We start from the raw sequence: 22,272 nt of genomic DNA, 5'->3' as shown, positions 1-22,272 counted from the left end.
GGTGTACTATATTATGTCATGTATGAGAGTTGAACCTTAGTTACGTGAGACTGATGGGAGGTGTTTGTGTGTGTGTGTGTGTGTGTGTGTGTGTGTGTGTGTGTGTGTGTGTGTGTATGTGTGTGTAAATAGTGATCTGGAGAAGTCTGTGGAGGAGATCCAGAAGGAGAGCTCTGTGAATCACAGGCACGTGACGGTGCAGGAGCTGGAGGAGAAGGCCACAGTGCTGAGGAGGCTGGGAGAGACCTTGACAGAGCTGAAGAGTGAGAGACCCCCTTGGATCACACACTGCCACAGACATTTATGTTACAATTGTACTCACAAATATTTGTTTCTACACTCGTTGCCCATTACATCAGCTCCGGTGACCATAGGTGCCTTTAGTACAGTTAAAGACACTAGCCCATTTTTTATTCTGCGTACATGGTTTGCCCTCTTTCATTCTGTTATTCAATGGCCAGGACCCCGCAGGACCACCACAAACAAATCTCGGTTTGTTAGTTGTTCTGGACGTGATAGAACACAGGGACCCAAAAGACACAGCATGCAGCAAAGTCCTTGTTCAGCGTCTGTGTCCTATTGATCACCAGATCAGTTTCCCGGGCTGCAGAGTAAGATGCGGGTGGTGCTGAGGGTGGAGGTGGAGGCGGTCAAGTTCCTGAAGGAGGAGCCTCACCGACTGGACGCTCTGCTCAAACGCTGCAAAACCATCACCGACACACTCACCACACTCAAGAGGTAGAGACACACACACACACACACTCACACACACACCTGGTGGCATGTTACAGGTGACCAGCTAATTAATTCTAATGACTATTTAATGTCAGAGGCATTTGCCCATATTCCATACGCAGGCAGGTGAATGAGGGAATCTGGAAGAATCCGGATGATTTCTCCAGCCCATCTCCCAAACACCTGGTGGGAGAAGATTTCAGGAAAAGCTCCGATTTCGAGATTCCCACAAGTCCCCCGCTCAACCTCAACGAGTCCAGTCTGGCCAACTGGAGCCCTCACAGCCACACCCACTCACACAGCCACACCCACTCGCATAGCCATGCCCACAACAATCCCTCCTCAGGCCAGAGGGAGAGGGACTCTCATGGCGTTGGGTCACTGAAGGGGCGGGTCCTGGAAGAGCTGGGGGGACGAGGAGCGTCTGATAAGGCTTCGTCTGTAGAGGTCAGACTGGTAAGGACTGGGTTTGCGGATTGTGGGGTCAAGGGGTCATACATATAATCCCTTGATTTCAGTAAGAATTAGAGGTTCTCTCACTTTGTTTCTCTCTCTTTCTCTCTTCTTTTTTTTCCAGGCGGCTGAGAGGGACTGGGAAGAGAAGAGGGCCAGTCTGACACAGTACAGTGCTCAGGACATTAACCGGCTGCTGGAGGAGACACAGGCTGAGCTCATGAAGGCCATCCCAGACCTGGACTTCGCTGCCAAGCAGATCAAACCGGTCCAGAACCTAAACCAGAACCAGAATCAGAGTCAAATCCAGAATCAGATTCAAAACCTGAATCAGAACCAGAGCCAGAGTGAAGCCCCCACCAGCACAAATGCAACACCTGAGCACAAACCCAACAAAGTCCCACACAAGGTTTCTAGTAAGGATGGAGGGTCTAGAAGGGGCTCTGATGAGCTCACGGTTGCCAGGTATCGGACGGAGAAACCCTCTAAGTCTCCCCCTCCTCCGCCACCCCGGAGGAGCTTTCCATCTTCTCCAGGCCTTACCACACGCAGCGGAGAGGTCATCTTACCCGGCAAGAGCATGAAGGTAATGCACATATATCTTTGTAATAAAGTGACAGTGCTGTACAATTCTGATAATATACTGCAGCGTACTGTTCTGTGATTTCAGTGAACACACACAGAGGAGAACACTAACTCCCAAATCTGTTCCATCAGCTTAGAGGTGCTAGAATTAGGTACCACTTTAAAATAGGAATAAAAGAAGGACTCCAGCAGGTGTGATCAATGACCTGATGAAGCCTCAGGGCGAAACATCAATTTTGTGAGTCTGCTCTTCATGAGCTTGCCAAGTTTATTTGTACCAAAATAAATCTTTGAAGACTGAGCTTTAAGAGCGAGAACTTCTGTTTTCTTGATTCTGGGTACCACTGGTCTGCTTGACCCCAAGTGATACTTGGTAATTAGAAACCCTGAAGGGGGTAACATCTGGCAAGGGGAAACTTTGCCCTCGAGGGCTTGCCCTTAAGTGAAGGAATATCTAGCATTCTGGTGAGGCGGTATACAGGGTGACTTTGTGTTACCCAGGGGGCAAGTATTGTCCCCTCACTGAAGGGCGTGACCCCCTTGTTCCTCCAGGAATGTACAGTTGTCCCTCACCAGGGGAGTCCCAGTTTCTCAGTCCCAGTTTCAGGGTCTCGGGGGATAGAATATTTAGTAGCACACAATAACCAGTGTATACTCCTGTGAAAGAAGGCCATGTTTTATCTCTTGAAGACATTTTGTCTTGTTCATATCTCTTCTTAAATCTTTTGAACAACACAAAGGAATCTGAAAATTCATGTTGCAATTCAAAATGACTTTGTGTCTAGGTGCTGAGAAAAAGATGCTCTTATGAATCCCTCTATTTTGTAATGTGGTGCTCATATATGCCTGAGGTTATGTGTCTATGTGTGTGTGTGTGTAGAAATCAGAATCTGATGAGACAGAGATTCAGAAGCCCCATGTGAAATTGAGGAGGAGTGTGTCTGAAGCCCCCCGACCCGCCTCCACCCCCCCAACAGTGGCAGGAGGAGAGAGAGAGCTTGGAGAAGAGGAGAAAGTGGCAGCAGAACTGGAGGTACAGTCAGCATCACAGCTCAAAGTGCTGAGCTGGACTGAGCTATCCAGATATCATCATCATAATAGTTTTCTTGTGAAATATCCTTGACATGTTGCTACAAAATCACACTGAGAGAAAGCATACGACTGCCTGGGAATCAAAATTTCATATCAGTTGTGTCTTATTTGTCAAGCATGATATTAATACTCCAGACTAAAGAGTTCCAGACTAAATAAAAAAAAAACAACAGCAAAAGCAGAAGCAGGTTATATTTTTACAGCCAGTGTCTACTCTTTTTAGATATAAAAAACATACATTATCACAGCACAAATATTTACCATATTTACCACAAATATTGACGATCATTTGTAAACAATGCAGCATCAGTAGCAGTAGCAAACTGAGGCTAACCTGGGTTTGGACGCCCCTGCAGTGGACCAGAGCTGAGAAACAGAGAGCAAAGGCACTGCAGTCTATGATAGAACATACACACTTCACTTCTGAGACACTGTACTGAGGACCCGTGTTCTACGCTTTACCAGTCAGTGGGAGAGTCCCCATTCTGCCACTAGAGATGTGAATGAGGGCAATTTAGGGCTGCTGAGAGTTTCATGGATCTGTGGTACTTTCCATGCAATTTAGGTGCATGGGTTTTATGACTGTATAATGATTCAGTGCAGCTGTCCCCCTGAGAACCCCCAGTTGAGCTTTAGGGGCTGAATGCAGAGGCCATTGTCTTAATTGAGGTAAGTGACATAAACCTATAGCTAACTCTGATTGGTTCTGTACATCAGCCAAACTTAATCCTACCCACTAATATCCTGGATTTCCATATCAATGTATTCCTATTAATTTGATTAAAAGTTTGTTTGTTTTTTTAATATAATGATAATATTTATTACACAGCCTAAGATATCACAATGTGAAAACCCTGCTCATATCAATCAGCCCTGTATAAATGTATCCTCATAGTGCTGCTGTGAGCTTATGGCTTCTGCTTGCTCTACAAGTAGCAGCAGATGTGCCTGTTGCACACCAGCTGAGCATTACACACACACACACTGACACAAGAAGGTGACACCACTTGAACTCTGTTGGTATTTGTTCATTCTGGGCTGCTTTAGCTCACGGGCTAAACACACACTTATCTCCCCCTCTGTGTGCGTTTGAGGCTCATTAGCATCAGCGGGCAGATTGGCTTTTCTTGCTTGAGCGCTTGAGAGGGCAGAGGAGTGGATGCCACATGTCTTTCCATGCCCCTGGCGCGCTCTGTGGGAAACCCCTGTTGATCCCCCTGCTCTGGTGCATTGACCTCACATTGACCATCCACCAAAACCCACTGAGACCGCTCCAGTCTGGTTACTGACCAATTTACAGAGGCCTACACTGGAGCTGGAGTGGTTCATTGTCCACTCTCAGTGCATATTTACGTTGTTATGCACTGCCTGACCAAAACAAAAGGCACACTCTCAAATATTCTACACTCCTCGTCCATTTTAGTTCTACAGTTACACAGCGTAGTCCGTCTGTTGCTCACATACCTGGTTAGCCACTGTTCCCCTGCCTGTTCTTTAAAGATCAAGACCCCTAGAGCACCACCACAAAGCAGATATGATTTGGGTGGTGGATCATACTCAGCTCTGCCGTGATATTGACGTGGTGGTGGTGTGTTAGTGTGTGTTGTGCTGGTACAAATGGATCAGACATAGCAGTGTTGCGGGAGTTTTTAAAGTCCTCAGTGTTCACCAACCAAAAACATCCATCTGACAGCGTCCTATGTCCACTGATGGAGAGCTAGAGGATGACCAACACATACTGTGCAGCAACAGATGAGTTACTGTCTCAGACATCTATCAGGTAGGTGTGTCTCACAGAGTGGACAGTGAGTGGACCCAGTGTTTAAAAACTCAAGCAGCACTGCTGTGTCTGATCCACTCATACCTGCACAACACAAACTAACACACAACCACCACAGCAATGTCACTGAGAGTTATCCACTACCCAGATTATACCAGCCCTGTGGGGGTCCTTACAGTGTATGCAGAGCAGCAGAAGGACCACAATCTGTAACTGTAGTGATACAAAGTGCTCCTATAAATCAGAACTCACTCTAGTGGTCGACAGCTCTCTAAACACTCAGATTTCATGAATAAAAATGCATCAAGAGTCCTGCGCAAACACAAACTGCTACAAGCTTCTCGGAGGCAGGGTCGATAGCTCTCTGTTTATCTGAGGAGCTGAAGGGGCTTACAGTATTGATGCGTGTGCTCCAAGGTCTGCTCTTTCAGCTAGGAATTCATTAAACTGAAATTTTTTCCCTCTTTTCTTACACTCTTTCTGACCCGCCCCTTCCCCTTCAGCTGTTTGAGCGCACCCCGTGTGGAGAGCGTCTAAGCTCCTCCCTCGCACTCATAAAGCCCCGCCCCCTTTCCAGGATTCTTTCTCCTCCCACCAGCTTGCACCTACTTACAGTGGCAGGACAGGTAACAGCCCAACTGGTGTGGATTTGCGTGGACTGCTGCCCTCTACTGACACACATAAACACACACACACATACACACACACACACACACACACACAAATTCACTCCTCACTCCTCTCACTACAATTTACCCAGAGTCACTTTGGCCCCTTGTGCATGGTTTGAAGTGGTTGCTACAATTGAGTTTAAAGTACAAGTGTGTGTGTGTGTGTGTGTGTGTGTGTGTGTGTGTGTTAAAATTGTCACTCTCTTCATATTCCTGTATCAGCAGTTCACACAGTCTCAGAGAAGAATACATCACCACATCAGTGACACAAAACTGGACGCTCAGGTAATAGTCCACTGCAGTAAATAATAATACTATCATACTGTAATAAACCTAAAGGTAAATGTGTCATGTCATTAACCTGACTGATTTTAAATTGCAGTCTCTGAAAATAAAGATATTTTAGCCAGATTTAAAAGCATTTTTTTGCATAATGTCTAATTGCAATTTAAAATTAAATGATTCTTCTGCACTTGTGTCATTTATTATGACCAGAAATAGCCTAAAAATGAATTATTAGGTTGTACTCACTATTTCCAACATCGAAATCACCATTTTAAATGTCAGAATGTGGCTAAAGGTGAAAATGAGGTGATCTCAGGAATGTTCAAAAGCTTTTATTTTTCATGTTTATTGCTATTTGTTATATAATAGTTTTGAATCGTTTTAATCATGTCTTTCTTTCATTACACTACAATGTTATAATTAATATTTTTCATTTTAATTTTTTAATTTTTGTTTTAAATATTTCTGTACAGCACTTTGAGCTGCATTTATGTATGAAAAGTGCTACACAAATATGATTCTTATCTAAATCATTTAAACCAAGACTCACATGTACTTTTGGATACAAAATTATCCTCAAGAACAGAACAGAAAATGCAGGGACAAATAAATTCTTGCTGCTCTCTGTTTCAAACTACTTCATTTTAAGGTTAATATTTGTTAAATACAACAAGAATAGTCATTTTTAAATACTGTGCGACCATTACCATAAAATGACAAAATGACATGTTACCCAACAGAAACATTAATGCTTTTTTGTACACATAATAACACACATATAAGAAATACTTAAAGTATATGCAGTGTAACATGACACATTTATTCAATTTGGGTGAACGTTATTGGAGGAGGTATTGTAATTGAAGTGACCAGTGAGTTCTGTAGAGCATTTTATTCCCGTACGAATCATATGTGACTGAAGACCAGAGTCTACAGTGAATGCTCAACTGTGATTGGCTGAACTCAGATGTCCCTTAGTAATAATAGCCTATTCCAATCCAGCTCATGCTTTTCTGTTGTTACTGTAATTGAGTTTTATTTGTGGTGGATATGTACATCCAGTCTGTGATATTTTAATCTTGAATATTTGTGGGATTTTGAACAATATCCTCTACCAACTGGCCAATAAATTTTGACAGATTATATTACAAATCCCCTCTGGTAAAACTAATCCAGCTATAATGGTGCTTAATCCAAAAACAGGTCTATTATGTGTAATTGTGGCTTTGTACTTCACAGGCTCAGCGTGGTCCACCCTCCTCTTCCTCAGTTCCTCAGATCGTTTTGACAGAATGTATTTCTCTCCCTACTTCTCCAACTGAGGTCCCTGAGCGAGGGACCTTTTCCGATGCGGAGAGGCTTTCTAACAAGCCACAGAGGGACAGGGACTCAGGAAATGACATCACTCTCAGTTACTTTAGCCACATTGTTAAGACCCCCAGTCTGTCGTTATGGAAACAGGACTTGGCAACCACTCAGGGAAGGCGATCCAGAAAGCCGGACTTGGGTGGGAACCAGAAGGAGCTCCAGGCGGAGCTGAGGAGTCCTCCAGCAGTGTCCCGGACACCTTCCGCTGAGGACAAGGCAGTCAAAAAACCCACGAGAATTGAGCTGAGGATCCAAGAGTCTTTTGAGAAAGAGGACCAGAAAGAAATAGATGGAGAAGAGGACAGGCCAGGGAAGCCAGAACCAAGTGAGCCTTTAATAGCCCCTGGGACCAGGACCCAAGGGGTGGGTCAGGAGGCAGGAAAAGAGGACATTAAACACAGCACCTACAGGCGTCTGGACAGTCTGGAGGAGACCATCCGCGAGCTGGAGCTCAGTCTAATGGAGTTTAACACTCATCCAAGTGCAGGGCACTACTCCACCCTTCCTCAGCCTCACAGCCCATCAGCCTCCTGCACCTTACGGAGGTCCAGCAGCATTGCCTTAACCTCCGAACACAGGCTTAAGACTCCAGGAGAGCCTCAAAGACCCCCTGTCCCACCCAAACCATCCATCAGCTCTGATTTAACCCAGGTTCAGCCCTACACTCTTCAGTCTGTATCTCTCTCTCTCTCTCTCTCTCTCTCTCTGGGTCTGGGTTGTTCTTAATGGTGAAAGACTGCTCTCTTTTCTCCTCTCTCCTGTCGCTCTCTGTAAGAATGTCCATAACTGTCTCATGATGGAAATAAACTGCTTTTGCTTCTCCTTCTCTTCTTTGCTTGTTTCCTTTCATACGCTGTAGGGTCTTGGGTTGTTCTTTTCTCTTGTCTCTGAACGGTCTGCTTGGGCCTGACCTCCTGTCTCAATGGTGGACAGCGTCAGTTAAATACGAGCTAGACATTCTAAAGTCTGCTCTGTTTCAGGCTTCAGTAACTCCGCAAACAACTGTCGAGTCAAGGTTCATTTTTTAGCCAGAGGTATGTCTGTTTTAGATGTAGTTGGCCTTGCTGTGGTGCCAGAGTGAATGTCTGTCAAGGCTCTGTGAGTTCAGGTGCTGAGCAGTGGCTTTGTCCTGTTGAAAATGGTAGATTTCAGACTACAAATAGGCATCTATCTGACTTTGATCAGACCTTTTTACAGCCAGGAAATGATCACAAGTCACAAGAGCGTTTGAGCCATGATGGAAGGTGCGAAACTGCAATGTCAGTCAAAAACTTGTTGCATTGCCACTCAATAATTCCTATATGACACACCCATTAATGTCAAGGGTAAATTCTGCTGTCTCATTTTGTGCGCCCGTACTCCTGTTTTATCAGATGTTTAGCAGGACGAAGTCCCTGATCGTCCACATGTTTATGTCTTCAGGGCAGTCTTTCCTTATCTATAATGGTGGGTCTGAATCTGGCCGAGCTAATCATGTGTATCAAACTGATTTCGAGTGGAATGTGTCCTAGGGGCTGTAAACAAAGCCAAAACATCAAGGGCCTTAGAACAGGAACATCACTTAGATCATGAATCCTGGTTAAAAAGCTATGAGCCCAACTTTGATAAAAATTGATTACACAAAACAAACATCACTGTTGTTGTAGTTGTGAGGCTGGTTGCTGGACAGTTGCAGGAGAGTTTTGTGGGAATGTTATGGTCACTAGCTAAATGCTGACACAAAATTTGATGTTTCATATATTTATAGATGTATAACACAACCACGTCCCTTTAATTCCTGTGATTTAAGGTGGCTACTTTATAGAATCTAAAGTATAAAACATATTCTAGTTTGTTTAATATGTGTTCCTTCATAGTTTTAACATCTTCCATGTTCATTTACAATGTAGAAAATAATTTAAAAAAAATTTTGACTGGTGCTGTACATTCACAACATGTCGAAAATGGCCCAAAACAAAGGAAACCCTCTCTGATGTTTGACTGGTACTATATATACATATATATATATATACTGGCATTTAAGTACCCATAAACCCATGGGAAATAGTATTACACTTGAGAACGTACATATCATTGCTGTCCAAAGACAAACATATCACTTCAAAATATTACCTTTATAAAAAGAATAAAAACTTTTTGTCTTTCAATGGAAATCAGTGTTCCAAAGATTTTATTCCAGTTAATTTTAGAGCATTTCTATTGGTCCATTCATCGTAAAATTTTCACACTACATGAAGGACAGCTGCTGTGTTTGAATAATAATCAGTGGTAATCTAAATATCAACAAAAATGTAGATACATGTTTCTCTCTTGACAGCAACGATATCACCACAGTAGAGACAAAACTCGTATCTCCATTTCTTCAATGGAGACTTGACCAATAGAAAGGGTCAAAATAACTTAGTGGCTAGAGTTAGGGTTAAGCTACTAGTATTTACTAAAAAGTCTCCACAAAATGAATGGAAGTCTATGTCATGTCCCTACAATTCACAGATACAAGATTATGAGAGTGTGTATGTGTGTGTGTGTGTGTGTGTGAAAGATTGTAGTTGTCACTGGGAACCTGCCACTATTGCCACATCTTGTTTATGCTCCATTTCCACCTTCCTACTATTTGCCTCTTCTTCACACTCCTCAGCCTCACTGTTGTTTAAACACCACACACACTCAATGAAGATGACACAGAGAGCACTGTTTTTATATCAGTGACTTAACCATCCATACATATTATAATCTCTCACTCACTCTCTCTCTCTCTCTCTCTCTCTCTCTCTCTCTCTCTCAGTCTGCTGGTGGTAAAGCAATGTCTCGTCTAAAGCATCTCCAGCAGCAGAGCGGGTCTGAGAAAATTAAACTGAGCAAACAGAGGGACGACTTCATCAAGAGTCAGGGTCAGCAGCAGGTAGGAGAGTCTTCTGGCACCTGACCTTTAATCTCAGAGTGTTTAACTACATTTGCAGCTGCCGTACATGGAAAACATCTTTAGATACTGTAGCTACAGATCCAGCCAAAGGTGGCATAAAAACACGTTTGGTCAACCTCTAGTGAGTTTAATTCTGTCTTTCATAGTTACAACCTTGGGTTCCACAGGTGCAAGGCATCCTCTAGAGTAAGGGTCTGTCTGTCCCCGTCTGTTCATCAGTGTGGGAGACGTACCCTCTCATGGTGGCACTGTCCCTCCTGGTTGGAGTTTCCTACTCCAGGGGAATGCCTTGTTATGAGTTATCAAGTCCCTTTAGGTTTGGGGGACAGCATCTGTCGTAACAGACAAATGGTTCCCCATCACAGAACACAACAACATCAGTTATTATCACAGGTGATTCCAAATTTATGAACAGTATAGCGCCCAGCAGAGGAAATGTATTAATTTTTAATATTAGCAGTTTTCTTTTAAGGTGTATTACATATTGGTGCATAAAGAGGCAACTCGTAAAGGGAATTTATGGAAAAAATCACTTGTTCAATGCATGTGCACATTCATTTGGGGAGCATGAGAATACCAACATACACACACTGTAAAACAAGTACACATTTTTTCAGTTTTTTTTTTTTGTGGTCAGAAAACAAGGCATAAAACAAAACAAATCGGTCTGATGTTGCGCTTTTGCTTCTTTGATAGAGTGCAGAGACTTTAGAATAGCCCTGCATCTGGGTTTTCTTCAGTCACAGCACTGGACCTGTGTTTATGAAGTTTCATTAGACCCCAGGACTGTGTTCACTTGTGGAAGAGCACTAGAATATGTCCGCTTTAAAACAGAATGTCAGTGAAGTCATGTTTCATGTTTTAATGTTTCTGACTTAGGCAGGCCACCAAATATTAACTGGGAGGGCTTGTTTCACAGTTTGTGTGTTGCTGGGCTTCATATGCCCACATGTGTGTTCAATTCTCTTTTCATAATATTCCTCTTTTAATGTGCCATTATGTGGAAAAGGAAAGCAGGAAGAAAAGGGTGTTCTTTTAGAAGCACTCTCTTCATATAGACATTGTCTCACCAGCTGCTCTCAAATCATTCTTCTGCAGAGAGACTGAGGGGAGGGAGGGCTGTGTGGTTTTTTTTGTGCGTTTGTGTGTGTGTGTGTGTGTGTGTGTGTGTCAGTCAATCAGTCACAAGTGAAGCAAAGCTGAAAAATAGCTTTGGAATCGTAATGGGAGGCACATCATTGAAAGAGAAGAAACTGCAACATCTGTCAGAGACTCTGAAGTGCACTTATAATTCACTACAAGAACAGAAAGAAAACTTTTGGAGAGGAGGCACTCCCAGGTTCGAGAGAGAGAGAGAGAGAGAGAGAGAGAGAGAGAAAGAAAGGGAGAAGAAAAAGACATGATAATATAATAAAATAAGCACACATAATAAACAGCCTGGTGTTGACAGTGGCGTTAACAGAAGGAATAATATTGGGAATGACAATGGTAACTACAGTGTACGTTACATTAGGAATTATGTTGAGAAAAACATTTGGAATTACAGAGAATATTACAGTAGGAGTGAAAATGGATAAGCATGTATTGCAGGAGGAATGAGAGCAGTTTACATTAGCAGTTCCAATTTACAGTGGAATATAAAGTGGACATGAGTGTGGTAATTAGACAAGGAACAATCAGTAGGCATTATGGTAGAAGTGTGTAAACAGATTTTGTTTACCACAACACACACACACACACACGCCGGCAATTGTACATTTTTTAAACATTCATTCTAGAAATAAAACCAACCCACCATCACACACAAAACACTACAATGGAAAACACTGTCTAAATTTCTCATTCAGAATTGTTAGATTGTCTGAATATTTTGACTTTATTCTCGAAATATTCTGACTTTATTCTTGGACATTTCTGACTCAGGGGCCTGGGCCCACCAAAACTGGTCCATCTGTCTACAAAAAAACTTAAGCCTTGCACCCATTTTTTCTCTCTTTTTCCTCCCACAAAACAATGCAGGAGTTTGGTTTACTGTATTATTACAAGTCTCTGTGCCTCTACATCTCTGTTGCCTAGTGACCTGCACACTCTGTTCTGTTGCTAGGTGACCCACTGGGCCTATTATTTCCATAGGCCCATTCTTGTCCCATTCTTGATTGTTGCTAAGAAACAGCCCCTACACCTTTATTCACTGACTGATGGTTGTTGTTGTTGTTGTTGTTGTTGTCATCGTCTGACACTCAGACACCCCCTGTGGGTCTCCTCTCTGCTGGGCTCTCAGCTCAAAGTAACAGTCCCCTTTTGCCCCCAGTTTCACTCCCCGTGTGTCCTTAAAAACACCTAAAAACTGACCCTTTGACCAACCCTAGGGTTGTGTGTAAAGTGATAGTTTTTTAAGTCAAATGTGCACCTCCCTTATATGAAATACTCAACATCAGCCAAGACATGTTTGACCTGGAGTTAGCTTCTGTCTGGACCTACAAGGCTCAATAGGTAACGGGTGCCTACCACCTGTTAGCATTGTGCAGACCTCATTGTGCAGACCTCATATTGGCTTTCATATAAGATCCCTTATATTATATGATGTAAAATATTCAACAGTATTTTGCGTAGTTTAAACAGTAGCAGTAGCTCATGCTAAAGGCTTAGTCTATTTGAGACTTATGGCTTGAAGGAAAAGTGTGTGAGAAGTGTAGTTTCCGTCAGGGGTTCTCCACCTTTTCCACCTCAAGGCCCACCTGTTTATAACTAGAAAACCTAAGGCTCCCACAGGAAATCAAACTGACAAGAGCTGTCAAAGTGCCGACACTAAGAGCTTGTTAATTCAGGATTAAACTAGTCAAGGGAGGGCTCCTGTGTGTCACACCTGGTGATGACTCAGCATTCAACCCCAGAGTCCTCCCTCCCCATCAACACTAGTATGATGATTGCCAGTGTGGGCGTAAAATAATATAACACGAGATAAACGTTTTTCTAAGCTCTAACTCCAAGATGACTGATCTCAAACCTGGGACCAGAGTGTGTCAGGCAGCCATCAGCAAATCCCAACTGGCCCACAAACGAACAGTTCAGAAACCCTGTTTATAAGCCTTTAATTGGTAGTTCTCCATTACTTATGTATGTGGAAAACTAATGAAGCACACTATAGATTTCAGGTGGACCACCTATTGCCTCATAAACCCTGAGATGAGATGAAACAATGGCAGATTTGAAGTCACTGTGTGTGATTGATGATGAAGACTGAGGGGAGGGGGTGTTTGTGCTGTGTTTGATTTCTAAGAGGAATCAGAGAACTGGTACATTGTTGGACTGTTGCTTGGAACTCTCTCTCTCTCTCTCTTTATATATATATATATATATATATATATATATATATATATATATATATATATATATATATATATACTTAGCAGGAGAAAGCACTTCAGCTTCTATGCTGAGTTTTCTGGTCCGAGGCTCTTATGAAAGGAGCAGATAAATAGAGCGTGGACAAACAGAGAGAGAGAGAGAGAGCGAGAGAGTTCTTGTGTGGCCTGAGGAGGCCGGTAGAGTTTGAGGCAGGCCATTTATTCCACTCTGATTGAGCAGAAAAAGAACCATTCCTCTTTCTTCCACTCTCTCTCTCATTCCCTCTCTCCCTCTCTTGTCTATTGTGCTTCATTTTTTCTCCCATTTTAATCAGTCTCATCATTTTCCATTCAACACTTCACCTTCCATCCTTCTCTTCCTTTTCTGCTTCTTCCCTTTTCCATTCTGTTTCCATTTTCCTTTCATCTCTTACCTTTTTTCTATTTACTCCTGTCCCATCAGTCTTTTTCACTGTTTTACGTACTGTTTTCTTCCCCATTCTGTCTATCAATTCTCTTTCTCTTCCAACTCTCTGCACATTTTCCCCTTTTTTCCATCCCTTACCTTTCTTTTAAAGTCTTCTCTTATTTCTCCCTTGAATTCCTCTTCATCTTCCTCTCACAGACTATCATTTTTTTACATTATTCAGCTCTTTCTCTCAGCCATTTCTCTTTCTGCATGCATTGTGCTTTTTCCTTTTCTGTCCACCCTTCAATGTCCTTCATGAGCTGATGTGTGATTGGTGTCTGCACTGTTTCCTCTGATCCCTTCAGAGGTTGTTTATTTCTCATGAATGGGTAAATAAGATGTTTATTTGTTTGTTGTCCTTCTTCAAAAGGGTGTCAGTGAGTGGGTTGCAGTGGAACGAATGATGAAGGCATTCGGCAGGAAATGTTTTGTCTGTGATGAATTAATAAATATATATTAAAGAAATAAACAGAGTGTATGTGATCTTACCTTTCAGTGACAAATCTGCACAGAGAGTCTCCACTGCACTTGTCTCTGTCTGAGAGTCCCTCTCTTTCTTTTCATCTGGGAATCTCTCTCTCTCTCTCTCTCTCTCTCTCTCTCTCTCTCTTTCTCTCACTCTCTCTCTCTCCCTCTCTCTCTTTCTCTCTCTCTCTCTCCCTCTCTCTCTTTCTGCCCTCTTTTTCTCTTATTATTCAGGAATTGGTGGAGAACTAATATGCAGAACTGATACTCAGATACAGTACACACATCTGTTCCAAACAGCTCTGAAAGACTGTGTAATGGTGGTGTTCTGTTTGTACAGCAATGTTGTTTCTGTTAAACACATCACTAATTTTAAGGCTAATTTAAATAGCCAATCAGCAGCGTGTACTTAACAAGTGTGCTGATTGGCTCAAAGATGCTGTAAACATACCTACCTTTTCAATGCTGTGGAACAATAAAGTAATTGGGTTTAAAATATATAAATGTACACATTTTCAGCATTAAGCCCCTAATTTTATTGTTTATTTCGGTATTCAACATGAATACACTTTAAAAATAAAGCACACTTTAAAAGAACACAACGATAAAGATAACAAAATATTAAATTAATATACAAGGCAGTCGAGACAAAAACTATACCAAACCAAAAAGGTGTAGGGTGAAGCATTAGCTTATTGTGCCAATGTTTTTTACTTAGCTAATTACTAGTCCTTTTACTGCTGTTTTTAGATGATACAAAACGGAAAAAAAAGGAAAATCAGCATTTTTTAAAGTTTGTTTTTAAAAACATAATGACAGTTCCTTGGTTTTATAATTGCAGCCCACCTCAGCACATTTCCTTAAGCCATGGTCACCAAGGGATGTGTCATGTAAAAGGAAACTACACCCACTAGCATTAGCATAATCTAGCTCTTGCTAAAGTGCTTTGAGAAGTGCTCTCATGTAGGAGGGGATTTTCCAATTGGGGAGCGGAGTCATTGCTTCAATGTTTATATTGTTTTCATAACAACAAAGTAACCAATGAGGGGAGGTGAACTATGATGACCTACATCTGTTGCATTACACTGTTAGCATATTGAAAAATCTCTGAAGGAAGTGGATTTTTGTATGCTGTGGCACCCACATGCCATGTAGTCTCAGCTTTAAGGGTCCTGTCATGGGGTAACAATTGGTCCCTAGATGAGCCTTCAGGACTCAGAGACTTGAGAGGGATTTCTCAGGTGAGGGGAGATACACCCTGGAGAGACAGGGTGGCCTTGCCCTTAAGCTATTGAGTGCCTCCCACCCTATAGGAATTGACAACCATTTCGCAAGACAGCTAGAACCTCAGCAGATGTGGGATGTCACCCATCTTACAGAATCCCTCTTGAGTCTTAGAGGGATCTCAGGGTCTAGGGGATTGCATCTGTAGCTGTGCAATAAGAACAGGGGTCTTTCTGCAAACCTTTATTCATGTAGCCTCATGTCCCTGCCCAAGCTGGGACTTAAACCCCATCCCACCAAGTGGGATTTTACATAAAACCACCAGACACCCTTACAAGACTACATGCCATGTTCACTGCACCTGGCTGGCATCTGCATGGTTGATACTAACCAGTGTTATGTCTTCTGTCTTCATCCTTTCATCCCTCTTCCTTCCCTTCCCTCTTTCCTCCTCCTCCTCCTCATCCTCACCACAACCTGCCATCGTCTCCACTGCGACGATGCTCTGACCACTGTGTTCCCATGGCAACCCGACACTCCTGACCTGTGACCCTCGCAGCAGTGAGAAGACAGACAACATGACCTGATCTGAACCAGGCTTGCTCGACCACCTCTCCCACTCTCTCTCTCTCTCTCTCTCTCTCTCTCTCTCTCTCTCTCTCTCTCTTTTCCTCTTTCCTACTCTTCTTCCTCCTCTTCTTCTCATCTGCCTATTCAGAATCTTCTCTCACTGAAGCCAAACCCTACTAGGCCTTGTCTACACAACCTACCCCTCTACACCAACCCCCTGTATCTCCCACTTCCACCAGGCCCACATGTCTACATTTGTGTGTGACCGACTGTCTCTGTCTGTGAAACAAGAGTGCACAGTATCATTGATGAGAAGCACCAAAAAAAACATTTTAGCGCTATTAGCGCCCCCTTGTGAAAAACATTGAACCTGTTAAATGTGAGTGAGTGGGTTATGAGCCAGATCCACGAGGTGCTTAGCTCCTTCACATATAAATAAACAACGAGACCCGAGAAGATTTGCCCAATGCCCAGTCAAACCTTAGCCATGCCCTTGAAAAAAACAAGAACAGTCCACTCTTCTCTCACTCTCACTCTCTTCTTTCTTTCTCTTCACTTTCCTCTCTGCTCCTTCACTCCATGCTGACCATAGGCTCTGGGGGATTCTACAGCATCTGATCATCCACTTTGCAGTACCCGGGCTGCTAGCTTCTCAGGCCGGCTAGCATCAGGTCTTCGTAAGTACCCCCAGGAGGGAGCATTGTCCTCTTCCAGTCAGGCCAAAGCCCTGTTAGCAAGCCTCTCGGCCAGCACCAGCCTCTCTGCTGAGGCCCTGCTGCTGTCCTCCACCTTCAGGCACCAACGGCTACTCCGGGAGCACCGTGCAAACACCTCGGCTACGCTGCCCCTTCCAGTGTCCAATGGACGGTCCCCTACATCCCCTACCTCACCATCATCCCCCTCTTCTTCTTCTTCTCCACTGTCTGCTCTCAGCCTCTCCTCACTAACCCTCAAGCCCCTCAAGCCCCTGGCAAATCGCAGCTTGGTACAAGACAAGGAGCTTTGCAAGAAGGAGACTGGAACTGGTTCTGCTTCAAGCATGGAATGAGGAATCACCTCCTTTTTTGTTTTGTTTTTCATTGCCAGTCTTCACCTTGTCAGTCCTTCCCCATAACACACTCACATGCACACAGTTGCTTGGCTTTTTGCCATCAGCCTTACGCAGTGAAAGGACACTGAAAGTGTAGCTGCTGAAGGATTAGGCCTCTGCATGAAGAGGATGTCCCCAACAAAGTGAAAGAGCCGTGGAGCAACCTCTGGATCAGCAGCTGACTTTGACTTCATGCTCCTCATGTTAGCACATAAAGGCCTGTTTTCAGTACCTACACAGTACTTGCACATTACCTACACAGTTCCTACACTATATCTTCACAGTACCTATCCAGTTCCTACATAATACCTACACAGTATCTTTACAGGTCCTGCACAGTACCTACACAATTCCTTCAAAGCTCTTTTCCACCAAAGTGGAACCGATTTGGTTCTTGTTTGCAAAGTCTAATTAGGAACTTTTGGCACATTTCCACCAAGATAAGTTGTTCCCAACCCAGAAAAGTGTGTTCCCTGTTGGAACCAAATAATAGTATGTTCTTTAGTGTGAGCTGTGTCTGTAGGCGTTTCAAGCTAAAGGAGCTCCAGAAAGAACACAGGGCCTCAAAGCTTGATCACATTGTGGAGCTGGACAGGATCATTTGCAGCATGTTATATTTTCTTATAAGTCCCAATGCCCCCAACCCCACCCTCCTACGTCCCCAACCCCACCCCCCATGCCCCCAACACCACCCCCAACCCTGTTGACGGCAAGCTGGTTCTCTGCATAGCACCAAGGTTCAAAATCCCGAATAGAACTTGTTCAAGAACCAGAGGTCTTTTGGTGGAAAAGTGCTAAAACACTTCACAGTTACAGCACAGTATCTATACATTATCTAAAAAGTAACAATGAGACAATGAGTGTCCAAATAAGGTTCTTTGCACCTATGCCATTGGAGAACCACTTAACATCTATGACCAGCTGGAATCAGACTTCATTCAAGAAGGGCATGACTTGTACAAGGGTTTATATTTGAACTCTTTACATGTTAATATTGGAGAACCCAGTTTAAATCTGTGCTTCTTTTATCAAATCTGCTCATTGGTTCCCCAAAATACTCCCACTTAAAGGTACGTGAAGAAACTTAAAATGGTTCTTTGATGGCATGTCTCCAAAGTAGCCTTGTGGTGCTTGTATTTTTAAGAGTGTCCTACCATATCTCCCTCATCATGGACCTGCTCTCGTCCCATCTGGACCCTCCTGAAATCCAGCCACTCAGCCGTACTGCCAGTTCCCCAAGTAAAGGGCCCACAGATGGGCTTGGACAACCACCCACTGGAGGCTCCACAGCACCAGACTAGCCTAGCGCTGCCCAGGAGAATGACTCTGTAACAAACCCACAGCCTGTTTTGCCAAATCCCCACATGTCAGAGACCTTGTGGAGTCCAGTAGATTCCCCTCATCAAGTGTAATACTAGCTAGACTGTGAAAATGTGCAATTCCAAGTAGAGTCTGCAATAATAATCGAAGAGTCAGTACAGTAGTAGTCCGTGTGTGTTCAGATTTTTATCAGTCTTATGGATATTGACAATGATCGAATGTGAAACAAACAAAACTAAAAACTGTAATCTGTGCATTGCATTCCAGAGCTGTTTCTCTGGATAATAACAAAAACACTAAAGGAAACCAATCCAAAGTGGTGCTATCATCTTAGTGAGGTTTTTACACAAGTGAAAAAGGAATACATAGTGTTGCCATGTTCTTCTATACAGTATAATACTCCTTATAGGCACACTGCCCTTCTCCAACACATTCCATCCTCATTTAGAATGCAAACACACACATGCACACTTCTAAAATGGCTTTTCATACAGCTAGTTTGTCATAGTGCCATATTTCATGGCACAGGTTGCCGTGGTGACAGATGGATTGTGGGAAGAAGGAGTTGGCTGGTAGTTTTTGCCAGCTATTTTGGATGCTGACCAATCAGACAGAGCAAGAGGCTTGGAGATTGATAGTTTTGGCGCAGATAAAATGCCTTAAGAGAGCTGTTTGTCCAAAGGTCATTTGAGCGACATTACAACATTTGGGATGTGATCACTGCACAAAAAGCACAAATGGCAAAGCTGGACATCTCAAGAGGAAGACTAAAAAAAAAACTATACAAAAGATCTCAGCTGAGAAAAGTGTATTGAAAAGTTCAGTGATCGTAGCTGACAATCTGCGGAAAACTGGCACAAACATTTTGGTCTTACCTTTTGAGAGGTTTCAGTTTAATGGGGATATAGAAAAGTAGATGGATGGATAGATGGTCTGGGGTGTGGGAGGAGGACTGGAGCTCTTCCCATCAGGCTTAGGCTGGCGTTGGCTTAGGAGAGTCATGGCCTTTCCTAATTATGGTTCTTTGCTTGGTTGACAAATCATCCATATATTTGAGCACAATATGGCACAACTGTATTCCCAACTAGAGCTTCAGCCATGAATTTATAACCCTGGAACATTTTGTTGAAGCTTCTTATAGGCGCAGCAACAGACCACTAGGCCTCCTACAATTACAACATACACTTTAGGTCCAGGCATTTGCACACAAGTTTGGAAGTCTTGGCATTGGGCTAGTCACTCCACATGAGGATCGGACCTTACTCATGCTCTAATGCCACCAAATCCTCACAGCAATGTTCCAAAACATAGTGCAGATGCCTTTGGTATCCAGATCCTTGCATACAGGTTCCAGGCCAACTAATGTACCTGACGGGTCAGAAATAGTATGGTAGTCTGGAACCTGTATTCCATATAGGGATGACCCCTCTAATCGTAATTGTAAAGCCTTTATATAGAAGCTTTATGGGTGCTATAACAACCTGTAGAGGGCACTGTTGAGCACTGTTTGTTTGGTTGAGCTCAAGCTTGTCTGTCATTGGTTGGAAGGACTAATTAGCCAGCCTAGTTTTTGTGTGGTTGCATATGAACAATAGACAGAATTAAATTTTTAGGTGCTGTTATTTATCCATCAACTAAATGTCATATACAATCATGCTGGTGACAGGCCTGGGGTCTGCTAGGTGCTCTGAATGTAGACGCAGTGACAGAGGTCAAGAGTCAGAATCAGTTGGCGCCTTGTCTTGACATGTCTACAGTTTGATCTCTATGACTGAGTCCTTGGCTGACCCTAGCCATCTTTTTAACCTCATGACTGAGTCACCCACACACTTGCTCATAAGCTGCTTGGCATTCATACCAGGAGTCTGAGTCTTACACAGCAAGTGTGTCATTGACACAGCCTGCAGATTTCCTATCAGAGGGCTAGCTCTAGCCCAGAGGGAGCGAGAGTGCGCACGGGGGAGGACTAAGAGTTGTTTTCCGTTCCGCTGTTTGACGTTTGAAATGTATTGTTTTTGGTGTGGGGATGAAAAAAATGGAGTGAGTTGTGGGCTGGTATTAGCAGCAGAGATTAGCACCCATGCTCCGTGTCTTATGATTGATTCTGTGGATAGTCAAGTTTGGAGATTCGGGATTCCAAGCTTTGCAATTTCCATCGAAGGAAGCCTGCAAGACCATCTTCTCTAACGTTAGCCTTTGCAGAAGTCCTTTGCTCTTTGCTAGCAGTGTAGATGTCTGATTTCTCCATCCAGTTCAGTTTCTAATCTCGAGGACATTGCAGTAAGTGCATTATGATATTAAGCTAGGTGGCAGCAGAGGGAGGAATGTCCATTGAAAGCTTATGAAGGCTAACAAGGCTAATGAATTATGGGCACTCAGCATTTTATCCACAGATTCTCATTATAATGTTATAAAACAGCCACTATTGTGGCCTGGATGTGTCAGAGAATTTGTACTAAATGCAAAGAAAAGAGACTTAAAACTATGTATTTCACAGCCAGCTTTAGTTGACATGCTGTTAAATAAATACACAGCTATTTGTAGTAGAATTTATTCGCTGCCATTAAACTTCTCCAGACCAACTTTTGGAACACAGCCGATACTGGAGTATGTCCCAATACATTTTTATATGGTTATAAAATGTTATTAAAAAACACTAGACATATAATATGTGATTAGACAAACTACCTAAACAGTGCAATATAGACAACAGAACTAATATAAGCTTTTGTTTGGAGTTTTACATTTATAAATGTATTTTGGCCAAATAAGAACATATTTATTGAATATTACAAAGGAATGTACATTGAATGCTAAATTTATTAATTAATGAGTACATATTTTATGCAATACTGCAATATTGAAGCTTATTGTCTTTAATTTGAATCCTTAAGAATCATCTTGGCTGATGCCTTCAGCATGTTAGAATGCATTGTTTCACCCCTATTCTTTACTATTCCTTGGAAAAACGAGACAAAGCTGTCTGCACGATTCGTCTTAGCTTGAGGGAGTCGTACCAAACTCTGTCTCCTGGGAGCTCCATTCTTGATGGGGGTCTCTAGTGGCTGTGCACAGTGACTCAAGAGGCTTAAGTGCCAGTTTGACTGAAGGGATGCTTTTACAGACCTAAAGGGAGTTTTCTGCTGTTTTATTCTTTGCTGTGCACCAAAGACACCTGCAGATGTAGATAGATATTCTAGCTCAGTGTCTGTGGTACAAATTCTCTCATTGTGTATGTGCAAGCGCTAGTTTTTGAATGCCCATACATAGCACCATGGACCACCCACAAGGGCATGTCAGCATAGCTAAGGTTGATAGGTCAGACACGCTCTTTTAAATCCTGTTCAATTTGGAAACAACAAAGGAATTATCCTGACAAGAGCAAAGACAAAAATAAATTTTGGAACTATACAACGATTGCACAGCATAAGCAAATCCCAGGTGGTTGCTAGGGTGCTCTAAAATGGTTGCTATTGTTTTCAAGGTGGTTGCTAAGTATTGTTTTGTCACTGTTTTAAGATCGGACTGGAAATTTATATTTTACAGTGGGGTTTTTAGGGATTTTTCAGGGGTTAAACACTTTGAGTTGGTCTATCTATTTCTCTTAAGTTTTTCTCAGTAAAACTTGGCAACCCCTGCTCTGAATTGAAGCCACTGGGTGTGGAGCATATCCCCCCAGGTCCAAATTTATAAAGAATCCCCAGTAAAACAGACTTAATACATCTCTTGGGCTAAAAAGGCTTGAACTCTCAAACAGCGTGTTCACAGTAAGCTGAGTTAGTGTCGTGCTCACTGCCCTCAGAGCCCGAGTTTCATAAAGTCTGGCCAAACAGGAGAAATCTGTTTATTCATGCAGCAGTGATCACAGTCACATCCACCTTTAAAAAAAGCTCCT

At 42.9% G+C, this 22,272-nt stretch overlaps 1 protein-coding gene across 1 annotated transcript in view; it reads left to right on the top strand.

Annotated features, from left to right (window-relative positions):
• Positions 1-17,611, top strand: part of srcin1a (SRC kinase signaling inhibitor 1a) — a 96,825-nt gene extending 79,214 nt beyond the window's left edge. Inside the window, 8 exon segments of the mRNA XM_066641654.1 lie at positions 133-263; positions 591-738; positions 858-1,191; positions 1,313-1,774; positions 2,654-2,899; positions 6,847-7,620; positions 9,755-9,871; positions 16,560-17,611. Coding sequence (XP_066497751.1) covers positions 133-263; positions 591-738; positions 858-1,191; positions 1,313-1,774; positions 2,654-2,899; positions 6,847-7,620; positions 9,755-9,871; positions 16,560-17,015 — 2,668 coding nt within the window. The 3' untranslated portion in view covers positions 17,016-17,611.
• The last annotated feature ends 4,661 nt before the right edge of the window (positions 17,612-22,272 follow it).

This window comes from Hoplias malabaricus, chromosome 13, assembly GCF_029633855.1.
Source record: "Hoplias malabaricus isolate fHopMal1 chromosome 13, fHopMal1.hap1, whole genome shotgun sequence".
In the NCBI taxonomy this organism is placed as follows: Eukaryota; Metazoa; Chordata; class Actinopteri; order Characiformes; family Erythrinidae; genus Hoplias; species Hoplias malabaricus.
Note: the sequence above shows the minus strand (reverse complement) of the source record. Positions and strands in the feature narration are given on the sequence as shown.